The sequence below is a fragment of the Callithrix jacchus genome, chromosome 7 (assembly GCF_049354715.1).
Source record: "Callithrix jacchus isolate 240 chromosome 7, calJac240_pri, whole genome shotgun sequence".
In the NCBI taxonomy this organism is placed as follows: Eukaryota; Metazoa; Chordata; class Mammalia; order Primates; family Cebidae; genus Callithrix; species Callithrix jacchus.
In genome coordinates this window covers 149,035,004-149,056,606 of record NC_133508.1, presented here as the reverse complement: position 1 = coordinate 149,056,606, position 21,603 = coordinate 149,035,004, and the positions used below count along the sequence as shown (strand labels likewise).

At 37.0% G+C, this 21,603-nt stretch overlaps 1 protein-coding gene across 3 annotated transcripts in view; it reads left to right on the top strand.

Annotated features, from left to right (window-relative positions):
• DRAM2 (DNA damage regulated autophagy modulator 2) overlaps positions 1-11,792 on the top strand; it is a 38,951-nt gene extending 27,159 nt beyond the window's left edge. For all 3 annotated transcript variants that reach the window (XM_078332739.1, XM_078332738.1, XM_078332740.1), the window contains one exon: positions 3,010-11,792. In XM_078332739.1, the coding sequence (XP_078188865.1) occupies positions 3,010-3,147 (138 nt within the window). In that variant the 3' untranslated portion in view covers positions 3,148-11,792. The remainder of the gene's footprint in view (positions 1-3,009) is intronic.
• The last annotated feature ends 9,811 nt before the right edge of the window (positions 11,793-21,603 follow it).

The following is a 21,603-nucleotide window of genomic DNA, read 5'->3' as shown; positions in this document are numbered from 1 at the left end:
ACTCAGTATTTGAAAGGGCCACTCAGTATTTGAAGTGGCTCATACCTGTAATTCCAGTGCTTTGGGATGCCAAGGCAGGAGGATTGCTTGAGGCCAGGAGTTAGAGACGAGCCTGGGCAACATAGCAAGACTTACATCTCTACAAAAAAAATTAAAAATTATCTGGACATGATGGTGCATGCCCGTCGTCGCAGCTACCTGGGAGGTTGAGGCAGGAGGATCACTTAGCCCAGGGTTATGATCACACCACTGCACTCAAGTCTGGACAACAGAGTGAGACCTAGTTTCATATATGTGTGTGTGTGTGTGTGTGTGTGTGTGTGTGCGTGTGTGTGTGTGTATAACTACATATATATATATAAAATACATTTTTATATATGTGATTGAAAGGAGGGAGGAAGTTAATCTAACTATAGCTGCAACAAAGCCCAGCTGCTCTCAACTGTACATCAGACTGATTCAGTATCATACATACTGTGAACCTAACAAAAGGAGCATGCTGTTTTCTGGTGGTAACTATTACTTATTTTCATACTTACTGTCCTTTTTGTAAAAGTCTACAGCACACAGTTAAAAAAAAAAAAGACATACAAAGGAGAAAAAAAGTTTGATCCAGAGAGGAATCAGCCAATAGAAGCAAATTGAGATTATCCAGATGTTTACCTTATCAGAGGGTAATGGTGATGATAAACATACCTAAAGATCTAGTAAAACAAAGTGGGAAAACACACATGAAGAGATAGAGAATTTCAGCAGAAATATGTAAACAATAACAGCAAAACACAGAAATCTAGAAATGAATATGATGTAAGAGTACACATAAAGGAAAAGATCAATAAAGACAAAGCAATTCAAAGTATACCCATGGAAAAGCAAAGAGAAAAGGGAGTAAAATTATAGAGTATCTGAGGTTTGAAGGACAGTGAAATGGCCTACCATCCTTGTAATTGAGTCTCAGAAAGGGAAGGTTGAAAGGATGATACAGAACAAGTAATTGAAGAGATAGTTACTAAAAACTTTTTCAAAGTCGATGGAAATTAACACACAAAATGAAGTTGAAAGTGAGCTTTTTGAAATAAGATTGATAAACACCTAGTAAGACATATATACTGGGCTGAATAATATCCCTCCAAAATTTGTGTTCCCCTGAAACTTCAGATGTGACCTTATTTCAAAATAGGGTCTTTGCAGATGTAATTAGTTATGATAAAATCATACTAGGTAGGGTGGGCCCTAAATTCAATGGCTAGTTTCCTCATAAGAAGGCCTTGCAAATATAGAAAGTCCATGTGAAGGCCGGGCACGGTGGCTCACGCCTATAATCCCAGCACTTTGGGAGTCCGAAGAGGGTGGATCACGAGGTCAAGAGATCAAGACCATCCTGGTCAACATGGTGAAACCCTGTCTCTACTAAAAATACAAAAATTAACTGGGCATGGTGGTGCGCGCCTGTCCCAGCTACTCGGGAGGCTGAGGCAGGAGAATTGCTTGAACCCAGAAGGCAGAGGTTGCAGTGAGCGGAGATTGTGCCATTGCACTCCAGTCTGGGTGACAACAGTGAAACTCCGTCTCAAAAAAAAGAAAGTCCATGTGAAAACGAAGGCAGACATTAGAGTGATGCAACTTTAAGCCAAAGATTGTCTGCAACCAGAAGTAAGGAAGAGGCAAAGAAGACACCTCTAGAGCCTGCAGAGGGAACCTTGGTTTCAGACTTCTAGTCTACACAGCTGTGAGAGAATAAATTTCTGTTGTTTCAAGCCATCTCGTTTACGATGTTATACCAGGCTAGGAAACTAAAACTGATCCAATTAAAAAGAGGAAACACAAATTATTAATGTGGATAATAGGAAGACATTATGGTTTATTAACACTAGAGATAAGTGCACGTTATGAACAACTTTATGTCAGTAAATTCAATAACTTAGATGAAATGGACAAGTGCCTTTTGAAATACAAGTTGTCAAAAATGATGCAGAATACAAAATATGAAAATAGCTCCATATTCACTAAAGGAATGAATTGATAATCATAAATGTTGCCAAAAAGAAAACACCAATTCCTGATAGCTCCAATGGAAAATTATATCAAATGTGTAGGTTAGAGATATTAAACTCTACACAGATTTTTTTTAAACATTAGAAAACAAAACAATTTTGAATTTGTTTTATGAGACCAATATAACCCCTGTATTAGTCCATTCTCCCATTGCTATAAAGAAATAATAACTAGACTGGGTAATATGTAGAGAAAAAGGTTTAATTGGCTCGTGATTCTGCAGGCTGTACAGGAAGCATAGCAACTTCTGCTTCTGAGGAAGCTTCAGGAAACTTATAATCATGGGAGAAGACGGAGGGGAAACAGGTATGTCTTACATGGCTGTAGCAGGAGGAAGAGAGGCGGGGAGGAACGGCGGGGGAAGTGTGGCACACTGTTAAGCAACCAGATCTCGTGAGAACTCTTTCTCAAGAATAGCACCAAAGGAATAGTGCCAAACCGTTCATGAAGGATTCACCCCTGTGATCCAGTCATCTCCCACCAGGACCTGCCTCCAGCACTGGAGATTACAATTGAATATGAGACTTAGATAGGGACACAAATCCAAACCATATCAACCCCAGTACAAAACTTGACAAAATAGTACAATAAAAAAAATCAAAAATCAGTATTCCATGTGAACATGGATGCAAAAAATAGTTAAGATCAAAGAAAATAGAATTTAGTAATGTAAAAGGTTGTATATATGTGAGGTTTAACCTAACAATATAATTCACCACATAGCAAGATGAGAAAAACCATGTGATTATCAGCAGATTCAAAAAAGTAATTTGTTAATTGATAATATGCCTTTCTTTCTTTTTCTTTCTTTCTTTCTTTTCTTTCTTTTTCTTTCTTTCTTCTTTCTTTCTTTCCTTCTTTCTTTCTTTCTTTATTTCTTCTTTCTTTCTTTCCTTCTTTCTTTCTTTCTTTCCTTTTTCTTTCTTTCTTTTCTTTTTTTTTTTTGTTGCCCAGGCTGGAATGCAATGGTGTGATCTCAGCTCTCTGCAACCTCTGCCTCCTGGGTTCAAGCAATTCTCCTACCTCATCCTCCCAAGTAGCTGGGATTACAGGCATGTGCCACCACACCTGGCTAATTTTTTGTGTTTTTAGAAGAGACAGGGTTTCTCCATGTTGGACGGGCTAGCTTCAAACTCCTGAACTCAGGTGATCGGCCCCCCTCAGCCTCCCAAAGTGCTGGGATTACAGGCGTGAGCCACTGCACCCAGCTGATAATATGCATTTCTTTATTAACAACGAATAATTGGAAAATGAAACAAAATATATACAGTAGCATAAAACAGCCATATATCTAGGAACCATTCAGTGACACACATGTAAGACCTTTACACTGGAGTTGCAAAACATTGATGAGAAGACACTTAAAGTACCTAAATAAATGGAAAGATATGTCATTACATGTATTGGAGGACTCAATATTGTTACAATTTTCAATTTCTGCTTGGTGATTTATGGATTCAATGTAACCCCTAGCAATATTCTAGCAGTATATTTTAAATAAATTGACAAGTTGTTTCTAAGATCTGAAAATTCAAAGTATTTAGAATAGCCAAAGCAATCTTGAAACAGGTGGAGGACTTACTGTATCTGTTTTGAAGATGTATTATAATGTTACAGTAAAAGAGATAATATAGTGTTAACGGGATAGACAAATAGACCAAGAGCACAGTGGAGTCCTGAAACAGACAAATGCAGTAGTCAATCGATCATCTTTTTTAAAAACATGACTTGGAATTTGTATACATTTCTCATAGTCACTCTGAAAAATTGACAGTTTTTATTTTAAGAACTATAAATCTAGAATTACCAAATTAACTGCAGTTCCACTGGATAGGTTTTTACCTATGAGAAGTGAAAACGGAAATTCACACCAAGACATGTACCTGAAATTTTATAGCAACCTTATTCATAGTAACCCCAACCTGGGAATAAGTGTTCCAGAAAAGATTAGTAGACATATACATTATGCTATATTCATGGAATTAAATGCTAGTCAATAAAAGGAAAGAAAGAACATGCAAAAACATGGATGCAAGGTGGAGAAAGATGGCCAAATAGAACCCTCCAGCAATTGTTCATCTGCAGGAATGTCAAACTGAACAACTATCCAAGCAAGAAAGCACCTTTATACGAACCAAAAATTCAAGTGAGGGGTCACCAGTATCTCACCAGCAATAATTGAGGAGGAGGATCACAGTTTTAGCATAATAACAAGGAATACATTGAAGAGGGTAGGAAGGATAGTCTCACATTGGCTGTAACACTGCCATCCCAGACTCAGGCAGCATAGGCAGAAGAGAGAATCTCTGCTTGGGGGAGAGTGATGTGAGTGGAACTTTGCTTTATAACTCAGTGCTGCTTTGTTATAATGAAACAGTACTAGGCAGAATTCTACCAATGCCCATGGAGGGAGCACTTAAAATAGCCCTGGGCTAGAGGAGAATTCACTACCCCAGCAGCAGGAACCCAAGACGGTATGCTTTGCATCAACTGACTAAAGTTCCCTGAGGCACTGAATAAATTTCTCTGACAGCTAGGCCATGTCAGTTGCAGTTCTGAGCAAGCCCTGGTGCTGCACTGGTTTCAGAGGCTGTTTGCTTGGGCTTGACTCAGCAAGGCACCAGCTGCAGTGACCATAGGAGTATAGGGATCACCCATCTTCCAACTCCAGGTAATGCAGCACAGGAAAGAGGCTTCTGCTTTGGGGAAGGAGAGTGGCAGCCCAGCCTCAGTAAAATAAAGCACTGGCAAAAATCCTGAAACCTCTGATGCCAGACCGTTGCTCCTGGATGGTGCTTCTACACTCATCTGAGGCCAAAAGAGAATCTGCTGCCCTGGTGGTACCAAAGTCCGCCCATGCTTCACCATCCTTTGACTAAATTATCCTTCAGTTTTGAATAAGTAGCACTGCTGGCCTTGCACAAACCCAGGTACTGTGCTGGTCTGGCAGACTGGACCTTGGTTGTGATCCATTGCAGTATCAGCTGTGGTGGCCCTGACAGTGCTGGCATTAACACTCCCTCAACACTAAGAAGCCAGGCCTAGAGCGGGACTCATTTGGGTTGCAGGAAAGAGGGAAGAGAGTGAAGGATTTCCCTGGGAACCCAAGGAATTCTCCCTTACCTCTAAATGTGTTAGGGCTAGGCGTCAGCAAGTGTTACAGCACACTTAGGTTTAGGGCACCCTCTACTGCGGAAGTGGCTGCAATTAACAACAGCCACTTTGAACTCTGGGAGAGCCCTCTGAATAAGAAGTTACAAGCAAGGTCAGACTGTGAAGACTGGAATAAATACTTAAATCTGTAATGCAAGCCCAGACATTTAGCAATGTCCAAAAGCATCACATTCACCCAGGAAAATATGACCTCACCAAATATATTAAATGCACCAGTGATCAGTCCTAGAGTGACAGAGATATGTGACCGTCCAGACTGAGAATTCTATATACATTTTTTTTTAGAGGGAGATCAGTGAACTACAGTAAAACAGAAGAAAATAAGGATTCTTTCAGAAAAATTTAACAAAGTTTGAAATAATTATTAAAAACAAAACAAATCTTGGAGCCAAAAATTTAATTGACCATTAGAAAAATGTATCTGGGTCTCAACAGCAGAATTGATCAAACAGAAGAGAAAATTAATGAGCTCAAAGACAGGCTATTTGGAAATACACAGAGGAGAGAAAAGTAGAATAGGAAGAAACATGTTTATAAGGTGTAGAAAAGAGTCTCAAAAAGCAAATACAAGTTATTGGCCATAAAGAGGATGTAGAGAAAGCAATTGTGGTAGAAAGTTGATTCAGACATGGTAGAGAACTTTCCAACCCTAGAAAAAGATATGAATATTCAAATACAAAAAGGTCAGAGAACACCAAGAGAATTAAACCTAAATAAGAATACCACAAGGCATCTAATCAAACTCTGAAAGATCAGGGACAAAAAAAAGGGATCCTAAAAGGAAGAGAAAAGAAGTAAATAATGTATAAGGGAGCTGCTATACATCTGGAAGCAGACTTCTCAGCAGAAACCTTGTTAGGAGGAAGTGGGAAGACATTATTTAAAGTTCTGAAGGACAACAAAAATATTCCATGAGAATACTATATCCAGCAAAGCTATCTTTTTTTTTTTAACTTACTTATTTTACTTTAGGTGCATACTATATCTGGCATTTCTTCCCATGTTATCCCTCCCCTCCCTCCCCACCCCCCATTGTCTCTCCCCTACACCCCCCAACTGTCTCCTATTTATGATACTCCTCTCCCTGAGTCCACATGTTCTTGCTGTTCAATACCCATCTATGAGTGAGAACATATGGTGCTTGGCTTTCTGTATTTGGGTCAGTTTTCTGAGAATGATCGTTTCCAGATTCATCCAAGTCCCTACAAAGGACACGAACTCATTGTTCTTTATGGCTGTGTAGTATTCCATAGTGTATATGTACCACATTTTCTTTGTCCAGTCTATCATTGATGGGCATTTGGGTTGGTTCCAGGTCTTCGCTATTGTACACAGGGCTGAAATGAACATACGTTTGCATGTGTCTTTATAGTAGAACAATTTATAGTTCTTTGGGTATATACCCAATAGTGAGATTGCTGGGTCAAATGGAATTTCTATTTCTAGATCCTTGAGAAATCGCCACATTCTCTTCCACAATGGTTGAACTAATTTACACTCCCACCAACTGTTTAAGAGTGTTTCTATTTCTCCACATCCTCTCTACCATCTGTTTCCCGATTTTTTGATTGCCATTCTAACTGGCGTGAGATGATATCTCAGTGTGGTTTTGATTTGCATTTCTCTAATGACTAGTGATGATGAGCATTTTTTTCATGTTTGTTGGCCTCATATATGTCCTCTTTTGAAAAGTGTCTGTTCTTATCCTCCACCCACTTTTGAATGGGGTTGTTTGTTTTTTTCTTGTATATCTGTTTTAGTTCTTTATAGATTCTGGATATTAGCCCTTTGTCAGATGGGAAGATTGCAAAAAATTTTTCCCATTCTGTTGGTTGCCAATTCACTCTAATGATGGTTTCTTTTGCTGTACAGAAGCTCTGGAGTTTAATTAGATCCCATTTGTCTATCCTAGCTTTTATTGCCATTGCTTTTGGTGTTTTAGTTATGAAGTCCTTGCCTATGCCTATGTCCTGGATGGTTTTGCCTATGTTTTCTTCTAGTGTTTTTATGGTGTTAGGTTTTATGTTTAAATCTTTGATCCATCTGGAGTTAATTTTAGTGTAAGGTTACAGGTGGGGTCCAGTTTCTGCTTTCTGCACATTGCTAGCCAGTTTTCCCAACACCATTTATTAAACATGGAGTCCTTTCCCCATTGTTTGTTTTTGCTGGGTTTGTCAAAGATCAGATAGTTGTAGATGTGTGGTGTTTCTTCTGGGGTCTCTGTTAGGTTCAATTGGTCTATGTCTCTGTTTTGGTACCAGTACCATGCTCTTTTGATTACTGTAGCCTTGTAGTATCATTTGAAGTCTGGCAGTGTGATGCCTCCAGCTTTGTTCTTTTTGCTTAGTATTGTCTTGGCTATGCAGGGTCTCTTGTGATTCCATATAAAGTTTAAAGTGGTTTTTTTCCAGTTCTGTGAAGAAGGTCATTGGTAGCTTGTTGGTGATAGCATTGAATCTATAGATTACTTTAGGCAGTATGGCCATTTTCAAAATATTCGTTCTTCCTAACCATGAGCATGAAATGTTTGTCCATCTGTTTTTGTCCTCTCTTCTTTCATTGAGCAGTGATTTGTAGTTCTCCTTGAAGAGGCCCTTTACATCCTTTGTTAGTCGTATTCCTAGGTATTTTATTCTCTTTGTAGCAATTGTGAATGGGTGTTTGCTCTTGATTTGGCTCTCTGTTTGTCTGTTATTTGTATATAGGAATGCTTGTGATTTCTGCACATTGATTTTGTATCCTGAGACTTTGCTCAAGTTGCTTATCAGTTTGAGAAGATTTTGGTCTGAGGTGATGGGGTCTTCTAGATATACAATTATGTCATCTGCAAATAGAGACAATTTGACTTCCTCCTTTCCTAATTGAATGCCCTTTCTTTCTTTTTCTTGCCTGATTGCTCTGGCTAGAACTTCCAATACTATATTAAATAGGAGTTGTGAGAGAGGGCATCCTTGTCTAGTGCCTGATTTCAAAGGGAATTCTTCCAGCTATTGCCAGTTCAGTATGATACTGGCTGTAGGTTTGTCATATATAGCTTTTATCATTTTATGATACATTCCATCAATGCCTAGTTTATTGAGAGTTTTTAGCATGAAGGGCTGTTGAATTTTATTGAAGGCTTTCTCTGCATCTTTTGAGATAATCATGTGGTTTTTGTCTTTGGTTCCGTTTATGTGATAGATTACATTTATGGATTTGCGTATGTTATCTTTCAAACATAAAGAACTAGACTTTCCCAGACAAAAGCTGAAAGAAATCTGTCACCACCAGACCTGTCTTACAAGACAACCTAAAGAATTTTTTACTCTGAAAGAAAAGTACTCTAACATGCAACAAGAAATTATCTGAAGACTCACTGGTAAATGTAAGCACACAACATTCAGAGCACTCTAATGCTGTAATTGTGTGTAAGATGCTAGAAAGTTTAGCATGAAAACTAAAACTTATACCTATCAAAAGTAATATTGCTTAAAAAATTGGCAATGTACAAAGATACAGAGACAACAGTAAGTTTAAAAGCAGGGGTAATAAACTTAGAGCTTAGAGTTTTTTAGTATTTCCGAGTGCTGACCAAAGCTAAGGGGTAATCAGTTTAAAGTAACTTATAAAATATTTTTTGTAAGCCGTATAACCACAAAGCAAAGACTCATAATATATTAATATCGAAGGCAAAGAATTAAAATATACTACCTGTCAAAATCACTTTTACACAGTGAAGATAGTAAGAAAGGAAGAAATGATTTACGAAACAACCAAAAGGCAACAAAATGGCAGATGTAAGTCTTTTCCTGATAATATTACCATTGAATGTAAAGGGACTAAATTCTCCATTTGAAAGAAATGGAGTGGCTAAATTGTTTTTTTGGATTTTTTTTTTTAAAGACCCAGGTATCTGCTGTCTGCTAGAAACTCACTTCATCTATAAGGACACAGAGACTGAAAGCGAATGGATGAAAAATGATATTTCAAGCAATAGGAAAGAAACTCAGAAGTAGCTATACTTAGATAAAATAGACCACATCAAAAACTAGAAATTGGAGACAACATCACAATGTAATGATAAAGTGGTCAGTTTACCAAGAGGAATGAGCAACTGTAAATATATATGCAACCATCATTATAGTACTTCAACGTATAAAACATATATTAGTTAGTTTAAAGGGACAGGTAGACTGCAGTATAATAAAAGGGGACTGCAGTGCCCCATTTTCAGCAATGGACCCATCATTAGGACAAAGAGAAACAGTAAAGCTAAACTACACTCTAGACCTTGTGTCACCTGCAGACATTTATAGAACATTTATTTCTGAAAGCTGCAGAATATGCATTCTCATCAGTACAGGCAGTATTCTCCAGAATAAATTATGTGTTATGACAGAGGCTTAACAAATTTTTTAAAAATAAAATAATATCAAGTATCTACCACACTGGAATAAAACTAGAAACTAATAACAAGGGAAACGTTGGAAACTATACAAATACATCAAAATTAAACATGTTCCTGACAGCCAATAGGTCAGTGAAGTAATTTTAAATGAAATCTAAAATTCTATTGAGACAAATGCTAATGGAAACAACAATATACCAAAATTATGGGGATACAGCAAAATAGTACTAAGAAGGAAATTTATAGTAATAAATGCCAAATCAATAAAGATTTCAAATAAATAACCTAACGATACACCTTAAAGAACTAGACAAGCAAGAACAGCAAGAACAGTTATGTGATCTCAGCTCACTGCAACCTCCACCTCCCAGATTCAAGCAGTTTGCCTGCTTCAGCCTCCTGAGTAGCTGGGATTACAGGCATCTGCCACCATGCCTAGCTACTTTTTGTATTTTTAGTGGATACCGGGTTTTACCATGTTGGCCAGGCTTGTCTCAAACTGCTGACCCCAAGTGATTCACCTGCCTTGGCCTCCGAAAGTGCTGGGATTACAGGTATGAGCCACCAAGCCCTGCCAATCAATAAAATTGAATTTGACATTAACAGTATCAAGGACAGAAGCATAGATCATGTCAGCAGATGCCAAAAGCATTTGATATAATTCTACATTCCTTCATGATAAAGAAAGCAAACTGGATATAGAAGGAACATACTTCAACACAGTAAAGACCATGTATGAGAAACTCACAGCATGATATTGAACAGGGAAAAATTGGAAGCCTTTTGTTCTAAAATCTGAAAGAAGACAAGATACTTTTAACAATTGTATTCAGTATCACACCAGAAATTCTAACCAGGGTTATTATTGAAGAAGAAGAAAACAGGACCTCAGAATTCAGAAGGAAGCACTTAAATTGTCATCGTTCACAGATGATATTTTCAGATAAACATAAAGATTCTGACAAAAATCTGTTAAAACTGATAAATTGAATAAAGTTGTAGGATACAAAATCAGCATTTGTGTCAGTGAATAAGGTAATGGCATTTCTATATTTCAGTAAAGAACTATCTGAAAAACTAAGGAAGCAATCCCACTTATAGTAACTCCAAAAAAATTAAATAGTTTGGAATAAATTTAACCAAGGAGGTTAAAGATACTTACAATGAAAAGTCTAAAATACTGATGAAAGAGATTGAAGCAGATACCAAAAAAAATTGAATGATATCCCATGTTCATCCCTTAGAAGAATTAATATTGTTAAAATATTTGTACTAACCAAAGTGTTTAACAGATTTAATGAAACCAATGTCATTCTTCATAAATAGTGGGGAAACGATTCTTAAATTTATATGGATTCACAGAAGACCTGAGTAGCCAAAGCAATCCTGAACGAAAGTAACAAAACCAGATGTATCACATTATGTTACCTTAAAATATACTGCAAGGCTGTAGTAAACAAAATAACATGGTATTGGAATGAAAGCAGATACATTAACCAGTAGGACAGAACAGAGTCCAGAAATAAGTCCATACATTTACAGAAATAAGTCCATACATTTACAGTCAACTCTTTTGACAAAGGAGCCAAGACCATAACTTAGAGAAAGGATGGTATTTAAATACAAGATATGAAACTACTAGTAGAAAACTTTGGGAAAATTCTTCAGGACATTTGTCTGGGCAAAGATTTCTTGAGTAAGACCTGACAAGCAACCAAAGCCAAAATTTAAAAATGGAATAACATCAAGCTACAAAACTGCACTGAAAGAAACAATGTACAGAATGGAAAGAAATATTTGAAAACTATTCATCTAAAAAGGGAATAATGATCAGAATATATAAGAATTTTAAACAACACAATGCAAAAGATTTCAATAGACATTTGTAAAAAGACACAAATTGTCAACAGATATATGAAGAAATGCTCAACATCACTTATAATCAGGGACATTAAATGAAAACCACCATAAGGCCTCACCCTAGTTAAAATGTCTTATTTAAAAAAAAAAATGTTGCCAAGAATGCGGAGAAAGGGGAATGCTTATACACTGTTGAGAATATAAATTAGTACAGTAACTGTGGAAAATACTTTGAAGGTTCCCGAAAATACTGAAAAGAGAACTACTATATGAGCTAACAATATTACTGGTGGGTGTATATTCCAAAGAAAAGAAATCAGCATATTGAAGAGATATCTGTACCACTATGTTAATTGTAGCACTATTCATAATAGCCAAGATATAGAATCAACCTATGTGTTTCATCAGTGGATGAATGAAGAAGGAAAAGGCAGTGTATATACACAATGAGATATTATTCAATCTTAAAAAGAATGGAATTTATTTGGCTTGGTGGCTCTTTCCTGTAATCTCAATATTTTGGGAGGCTGAGTTGGGAGGATCACTTGACCCTAGGAGTTCAACACCAACTTTGGTAACACAGTGAGATCCTGTGTCTACAAAAGTTAAAAATCTTTACTTGGGCATTGAGGCATGTGCCTGTAGTTTTAGCTATTTGGGAGGCTTAAGTGGGAGAATTGTTTGAGCCTAGGAGGTTGAAGCTACAGTGAGCCATGATTACGTCCCTTTACCCTAGCCTGTATGACAAGAGTGAGATCTGATATTGGGGAAAAAAATTTAAGTCATTTGCAGCAACATGGATGAGCCTTGATGACAGTAAGTTAAGTGAAATAAGCCAGGCACAGAAAGACAGATATTGCATGTTCTCACTCAGATGGATGCTAAAACAACTAATTTCATGGAGGCAGTGAATAGAATGGTGGTTACCAGAGGCTAGGAGTAGTAATGGTGAGAGTTGAATGAAGAAAGATCAGTTAATGAGTACAAAAGAACAATTAAAAGGAATAATTTCTAGTGTTTGATAGCACAGCAAGGTGAAATGGTTAACAACAACTTATTGTGTATTTTTAAATAACTATAAGAATATTTGGGGCCGGGTGCGGTGGCTCACGCCTGTAACTCCAGCACTTTAGGAGGCCAAGGCGGGTGGATCACATGGTTAAGAGATCGAGCCTATCCTGGCCAACATGGTGAAACCCTGTCTCTACTAAAAATACAAAAATTAGCTGGGCATGGTGGCTTGCGCCTGTAGTCCCAGCTACTCGGGAGGCTGAGGCAGGAGAATTGCTTGAACCCGGGAGGTGGAGGTTGCAGTGAGCCAAGATCATGCCACTGCATTTCAGCCTGGCACCTGGCAACAAAGGAAGACTCTGTCTCAAAAAAAAAAAAAAAAAAAAAGATTGGAATGTTTTCAGCACAAAGAAATGATAAATGTTTTAAGTGATGGATATCCTAATCACCCAGATTTAATTATAATGTATTGTATGCTTATATCAAAAGTATTCAAGAGAATTAAAAAATAAAATGAAATTTAAAAACATAATTACTGTAGCTAGAAATAACAGATATAATTTCATTCCTGTGATATTTTAGAAAAGGTAAAAATATCTAATTATACAAAGCAAAACAGTGTTTGTGCCTGGGAATGGGGCAAGTGACTGCAAAGGAAACTTCTGGAGTTATGGACTGCTTTTACTTCTTGATTGTGATAGTGCTTACACTTCTGTATTGTAAAAACAAATGTAATTCCTATGATAGATGTGTTTTTTTATGTGTTTTATTTTAATTCGCTTTGTGTTGAAATATAAAAGTCTTTTAGAAGGCATTAAAGAGCTGCACAGATACTGGTCCATCATGGGGCCAAAGAAGTGAGCCTGCCATTGATACTGCTTTTTTCTCAACCTGTGACAATGCCAGTTTTGAAAGCAGATGCTAAGAGGATGCAAAACAAGGCACCACTTTCAGAAGGCTCATGGTACAATTAAAATGTTGGAATAATTGGGAAGGAGATGAGACTTCAGCAAACAAGCCCAACTTTCAGTTGCTGCTTCTAACAAGTGTAAGGCTGAAGTGATGTATATTATTTCTTCATAGAGTATGAATTCCAGCTTCAGATATTATTTCTTGAATAAATCAATGTACTCCTGGATTTCTAGTTCCTGTAGCCCATCTGTCTAACAGAAGCATGAGTAGATTCTCTCTGGTAAAAGATAAAGTCATCTAGAGTTCATCTATAAGTTTTTGCATTACATTGGACATTTAAGTATCTCGCAACCACTTGAGTATATGGGAAAACAAGACTTATACATATACCAAGAAACTACTTTATAACACAGGGAAACCCAAATAATGGAATTAACAAACATGGATGTTAAAATGAAGTAACGAGATTGACAAATATGTTTTGCAGAGACTCAGAAATTGTAAAAAAGGAGAAAGTGGATATTCTAGAAGTAAAATTTGGTAATTCAAATTAAGAAACTAGTCCATTTGAAAACCCATTAGACATAGAGGAAAGAGTGGTAGTATACTGAAAGGTTTAAGTGGAGTTGCAGAGAGACAAAAAAATGATTTTAAAGGAAGCATTAGATGCATTGGATAAAATGAAAAATACTATTGTGATCAGAGTGAAGAAGGATAGTGGAGACAGAATAGGATGAAACAGTACTTAAAGAAATACTGGCTAACGAATGATACAAGACCAAAGAAAGAAACCTGAAAATTCAAAAAATGTTATAAAGTAATGTCAATCAAAGTCAATTATTCTGAGTTACATCGTACTAAAATTACTAAAAATCAATGTCAAGGAGAACTTCTTTAAAATAAGGGAAGAAGAGATACATTATTATTCAGAGAGGAAAATAAGACTCAAAAGTGGTTTCCTAACAGAAATAGTAGAAAGTAGAAGGTATTGAAGGTAATGATCCAGTCAGAAAGCTAAAAGAAGATATTGCTAACTTCATCTGTATGTCAAATTAACATATCGATTTCAAATATATATGAAGACATTTTTGGATCTAAAAATCTTAAGGGAGAGGCAGGTCATGACCGGAGGCAATACTAGACTGCACCTCTGACTTGGATGGACAGAACAGCATCTGGAGGCTCACACTGAATTTTAGCAGATTGACTTCAAGAATGAACCAGCAATCCCAAAGGGACCATCACACCTTCTGAAGGAAGTGGACTGCTCCTGCAGGGCCCATAAGACACTCCAGATCCTGTCAGTGCCCCAACTGTGGAAATGGAAAAAGGCAAGTCTCCTCTCCCAAATACACACACCCATTGGAGAAACTGAAGGTCTGTTCACAGAAGTTTCCGACCTTACCTGGAGCTGAGTCAATTTAGAGAGCCCAGTGAAATACAGGAGTAGAGGAAGCAACAGAAATGCCCGGGGAGCTTGCTGGGTACTGAAGCAGGCCACTCCCATCTGGCACCACAGGAATCCATCAGGAGGGTGGCCAGAGGAGGGAGTATAAGCACCACAGGGAAAAGGCAGTTTCTGCTGAACTTCGTAATAATTTGAATGGATTGAGAAGTCTCCTGGCCAGAACTTATGGGAGGGTGTGAATCCAGCATGCTGACTCCACAGGCAGGGGAAGAACAAGCCCTTTTGCAACTGGGAGGCAGGTAGCCTGGGGCAAGTTCTCAAGCCTGGCTTGCCTACTGCCTGGAAAGAGACTCAGGGCTATTGGGGGAGCACAGTGAGAGTGAGACTGGTTATTTGGTTTGCATGAAAACTGGGTGAGGCCTGTGACTGCTGGCCTTCCCCTACTTCCCTGACAACTTGGATGACTCAGCAGAGGCAGCCATAATCCTCCTAGGTAACAACTTTATTGACCTGGGAACCTCACTCCCATCCCCCACAGCAGTTGCAGCAAGACCTACCCAAGGAGGGTCTGAGCTTAGACATGCCTAGCCCTGCCCCCACTTGTTGGTCCTTCCCTACTCACCCTGGTACCTGAAGACAAAGAGCATATAATCTTGGGAGTTCTAGGGTTCCACCCGCCATGAGTTTCTCTTGATAGTTTCACAGCTGATGCTCTCTGGAAAGTGCCACTTCGTGGGAGGAGGCCAACAAGCACAAAAATAGAGGATTAAAACAGCAAAGCTAAGAACCCTCATGGAGTCCATTGCACCCCACACTTGCCACCTCCACTGGAATAGGTATTAGTGTCCAAGACTGAGAGACCCATAGATGGTTCACATCACAGGACTTTGTGGATAATCCCCAGTACCAGCCCAGAGCTGGGTAGACTTCCTGGGTGACTCAACCCAAGATAGTTCTGCTCACAGGAAGCCACATCCACAGGAAAAAGGGGAAAAAGCACTACATCAAGGGAACACTCTCTGGGACAAAAAGAATCTGAACAGCAGCCTTTAGCCCTAGGCCTTCCCTCTGACAGAGCCTACCCAAATGAGAAGGAACCAGAAAACTGACTCTGGTAATATGACAAAGCAAGGGTCTTTAATACCCTCCCCAAAATCACACTAGTTCACCAACAATTGATCTAAATTAAGAAATGTTTTACCTGAGAAAGAATTCAGGAGATGAGTTATTTAGCTAGTCAGGGAGGCACCAGAGAAAGGCAAAGCCCAATATAAGAAATGAAGGGAGAAATATTCAAGGAAATACCTTAAAGAATAATCAAAAAATCAAGAAACACTAGACACACTTGCAGAAATGGAAAATGCTCTGGAAAGTCTCAGCAATAGAATTGAACAAGTAGAAGAAAGAAATTCAGAGCTTGAAGACAAGGTCTTCGAATTAACCCAATCCAACAAAGACAAAGAAGAAAGAATAGAAAAATATGAACAAAGCTTCCAAGAAATTCAGGATTATATTAAATAAGCAAACCTAGGAATAATAAGTGTTTATGATGAAGAAGAGAATTCTAAAAGCTTGGAAAACATATTTGGGGGAATAATTGAGGAAAACTTCTTTGGCCTTGCTAGAGACCTAGATATTTAAATACAAGAAGCACAAAGAATGCCTGGGAAATTCATCACAAAATTGTCACCTAGCCACATTGCCATGAGGTTATCCAAAGTTAAGATGAAGGAAAGAATCTTAAGAGCTGTGAGACAGAAGCACCAGGTAACTTATAAAGGAAAATCTATCAGATTAACAGCAGTTTTCTCAGCAGAAATCCTATAAGCAAGAAGGGATTGGGGCCCTATCTTCAGCTTCATTAAACAAAACAATTATCAGCTAAGAATTTGGTGTTCAGCAAAGCTAAGCATTATATATGAAGGAAAGATACAATCTTTTTCACATAATCAAATGCTAAGAGAATTCACCACTAAAAGCCACCACTACAAGAACTGCTGAAAGGAGCTTTAAATCTTGAAACAAATCCTGGCAACTCATCAAAGCAGAACATTCTTAAAGCATAAATCATATGGGACCTCTAAAACAATAATACAAGTTAAAAAGAAAAGCAAATAAGAAAACATGTACACAGGCAACAAGTAGCACAATGAATGCAATGGTACCCACCTTACACGTAAGGACTCACATAGAGTAAAGGGGTGGAAAAGAGCATTTGTGCAAAAGGACACCAAAAGTGAGCAGGGGTAGTTATTCTTAAACAAAACAAACTTTAAAGCAACAGCAGTTAAGAGAGACAAAGAAGGACATTTTATAATGGTAAAAGGCCTTGTCTAACAGGAAAATATCTGTCCTAAACATATATGCACCTAATACTAGAGCTCCCAAACTTATAATACAAATACTAATAGACCTAAGCAATGAAATAGACAGCAACACAATAATAGTGGGGGACTTCAGTGCTCCACTGACAGCACTACACAGGTCATCAAGACAGAAAGTCAGCAAAGAAACAATGGATTTAAACTATACCTTAGAACAAATGGACTTAAATATATATAGAACATTTCATCCAACAAACACAGAATACTCATTCTATTCTACAACATATGGAACTTTCTCCAAGATAGATCATATGATAGACCATGAAACGAAGAAAATTTAAATCATACCAATCACTCTCTCAGACCACAGTGGAATAAAACTGGAAATCAGGTTCAAAAGGAGCCTTCAAAGCCATGCAAATACATGGAAATTAAATGACATATTCCTGAATGAGCGTTGAGTGAAAAACAAAATCAAGATGGAAATTAAAAAATTCTTCAAACTGAGCAACAATAATGACACAATCTGTCAAAATCTCTGAGGAACAGCAAAGGTGGTGCTAAAAGGAATATTTATGGCCCTAAACAGCTACATCAGTAAGACTGAAAGAGCACTAATGGACAATCTAAGGTCACACTTCAAGGAACTAGAGAAAAAAGAACAAACCAAATCCAAACAGCAGAATAAAGGAACTAACCAAGATCAGAGCAGAACTAAACGAAATTGAAACAAACAAACAAACAAACAAACAAAATACAAAAGGTAAATGAAACAGAAAACTGTCTCTCTGAAAAAATAAAATGATTGTAAGACTAAAGAAAGTAAGAGAAAATTCAAGTAACCTCATCATGAAATAAAACAGGAGGTATTACATCTGATACCACTAATATACAAAAGTTTATTCAAGGCTACTATAAGCACCTTTACACACACAAACTAGACAACCTAGAAGTGAAGGATAAATTCCTGGAAAAATACAACCTATCTTAGCTTAAATCAGGAAGAATTAGATACCCTGAACAGACCAATAACAAACAGTGGGATTGAAATGGTAATTTAAAAATTACCAACAGAAAAAGTCCAGGACCAGATGGATTCACAGCAGAATTCTACCAGGCATTCAAAGAATTGGTACCAATTTTTTTGACACTATTCTACAAGATAGAGAAAGAAGAAACTCTCTGTAATTCATTCAGTGAAGCCAACATCACTCTAATACCAAAATCAGAAAAGGACGTAACCAAAAAGGAAACTACAGACTGATATTCTTGATGAACATAGATGCTAAAATCCTTAACAAAATACTAGCTAACTGAATCCAACAACATATCAAAGAGATAATCCACCATGATCGAGTGGGTTTTATACCAGGGATACAGGGATGGTTTAACATACAAGTTAATAAATGTGATAAACCACATAAACAGAATTGAAAATAAAAATTGCGTGATCATCTCAATAGATGCAGAAAAAGCATTCAACAAAATCCAGCATTGCTTTATAATTAAAGCTCTCAGCAAAATTGGCATATACTTCAAGGAATATACCACAGTGTAATAAAAGCCATCTATGGGAAACCCATGGCCAATATTATACTAAATGGGGAAAAATTGAAAGCATTCCCTCTGAGAACTGGAACAAGACAAGGGTGCCCACTTTCACCACTCCTCCTCAACATAGTACTGGAAGTCCTAGCCAGAGCAATCAGACAGGAGAAAGAAAGAGCATTCAAATTGGTAAAGAGAAAGTGAAACTGTCACTGTTTGCTGATGTTATGACCATTTTTACCTTGGAAACCCTAAAGACTCCTCCAGAAAGCTCCTAGAACTGATAAAATAATTCACCAGAGTTTCCAGATACAAAATTAATATAGCTTTTCTATACACCAACAGTGACGAAGTGGAGAAGCAAATCAAGAACGCAACCCCTTTTACAATAGCTGCTGAAAAAAATAAAAGATTTAGGAATATACCTAACCAAGGAGTCAAAAGACCAAGGAAAGCTACAACATACTGCTGAAAGAAATCATAGATGACACCAACAAATGGAAGGATATCTCATACTCATGGATGGGTAGAATAAATATTGTGAAAATGACCATACTTCCAAAAGAAATCTACAAATTTAATGGAATACCCATCAAAATTCCACCATCTTTCTCCATAGAATTAGAAAAAACATTCTAAAATTCATATGGAACCAAAACAGAGCCTGCATATCCAAAGCAAGTCTAAACAAAAAACAAATCTAGAGTCATCACACTACCTGATTTCAAACTGTACTGTAAGGCCATAGTCACCAAATTAGTATAGTACTGCTGTAAAAATAGGCACCAATGGAATATTATTTATTCTCTATTGAAGACAGAGAAAAAAGTTAAATGACAATGAGATATCAGAGGAAATCTTTGGTATATTAGGCAAATAACTGGCACCATTCCTTAAAAATGTCAGTGTTGTAGATCATAAATGTATATTTCTGAGTATACTCTTTTAGACCATGGGAACCCAATGGTCCCACATCAAAAACTTAAAATAGAATTTTCTATTAGAATGGAGAACCAAGAAATAAACCCAAATACAGCCAACTGAACTTTGACAATACAAACAAAAACTTAGAGGAGGGAAGGACAGCCTTTTCAATAAACGGTGCTTGGATAATTGGCTTGCTATACATAAGAGAATGATACTGGATCCTTATCTGTTACCTTTTACAAAAAATCAACCCAAGATGGATGAAGGACTTAAATCTAAGACCTGAAACTATAAAAATTCTAGAAAATAACATTGGAAAATTCCTTCTGGACATTGACTTAGGCAAGGATTTCATGGCCAAGAACCCAAAAGCAAATGGAATAAAAACAGATAAGTAGTTGGGACTTAATTAAACTAAAGAGCTTTTGCATGGCAAAAGGAGTATTCAGCAGAGTATACAAAGAGTCCACAGAGGGGGAGAAAATCTTCACAATCTATACATCTGATAAAGACTAATATCCAGAATCTACAACAAACTCAAATCAGAAAAAATAATCCCGTCAAAAAGTGAGCTAAGGATATGAATACACAATTCTCAAAAAAAGATATACTTGCAGGCAACAAACATGAAAACATGCTCAACATTGCTAATGATTAGGGAAATGCCAATCAAAACCACAATGTGATACCACCTTACTTCTGCAAGAATGACCATAATTTAAAAAATTAAAAAACAGTAGATGTTGGCATGGATGCAGTGATCAAGGAACACTTTTACACTGCTGGAGGGAATGTAAACTAGTACAGCCACTATGGAAAACTGTGGAGATTCCTTAGAGAACTAAAAGTAGAACTACCATTTGATCAAGTAATCCCACTACTGGGTATCTACCCCGAGGAAAAGAAGTCATTATTCAAAAAAGACACTTGTACCCATATGTTTATAGCAGCACTGTTTACAATTCCAAAATCAGGGAACAAATCCAAATGCCCATCAATCAATGAGTGTATAATTGATATCTATATATAGATATACATATCCATATATGTATATATATACATATATATGTATGTATGTATATATATAGATATCAATATAGATATCCACATATATACACACATAAGAGATATATAGATATACATATGCATATATGTATATCTATAGATATCAATATAGATATCCATTTGTGGGTGTGTATACACACACACACACACACACACACATACACGATGGAATACTACTCAGCCATAAAAACATGGATTAACCATATTTGTGGTGACCTGAATGAGATTGAGACTATTATTCTAAGTGAAATAACTCAGAAATGGAAAACCAAACATCGTCTGTTCTCACTGATATATGGGAGCTTAGCTATGAGGACTCAAAGGCATAAGAATGATACAGTGGACTTTGGGAACTTGGAAATGGTGTGGAAGGTGTTGAGGGAAAAAATGCTACAAATATGGTGTAGTGTAAATTGCTCGGGGGATGGGTGCACCAAAATCTCATAAATCACCACTAAAGAACTCACTCATGTAACCAAAGACCACCTATACCCCAATAACTTATGGAAAAATAAAAAAATAAAATTCTATGCAAACTAAAAAAAAATCCCAAGGACTTTTTACCATTATGTTTTCACAAAAGAAAACATTAAAAGACGTTTTTCATTCAAAATAAAGAGGGATTCCAGAAGCAGTCTTGGAAATTGAAGAATAAAGAGAAACAGAATGGATGAATGCATGCATAAATCTAAATTCATTTTGACCATTTAAAAGAACAGTAATATTACTATATTCAGTGTTCTAAAGCATATATGATTAAAATATATGAAAAATTCACATAAATCAGGAGATAAGTAAATTGAATAAAAATGTTTTAAGTTCCCTTAATTGTTCAGAAAATTTACAGAAGATTTTTGTTAATAGATTAAAGGGTGCATTATTGATCGTTGATCCCCAATCAGTACATTGAAGCACTAACTCGTTGCATTATA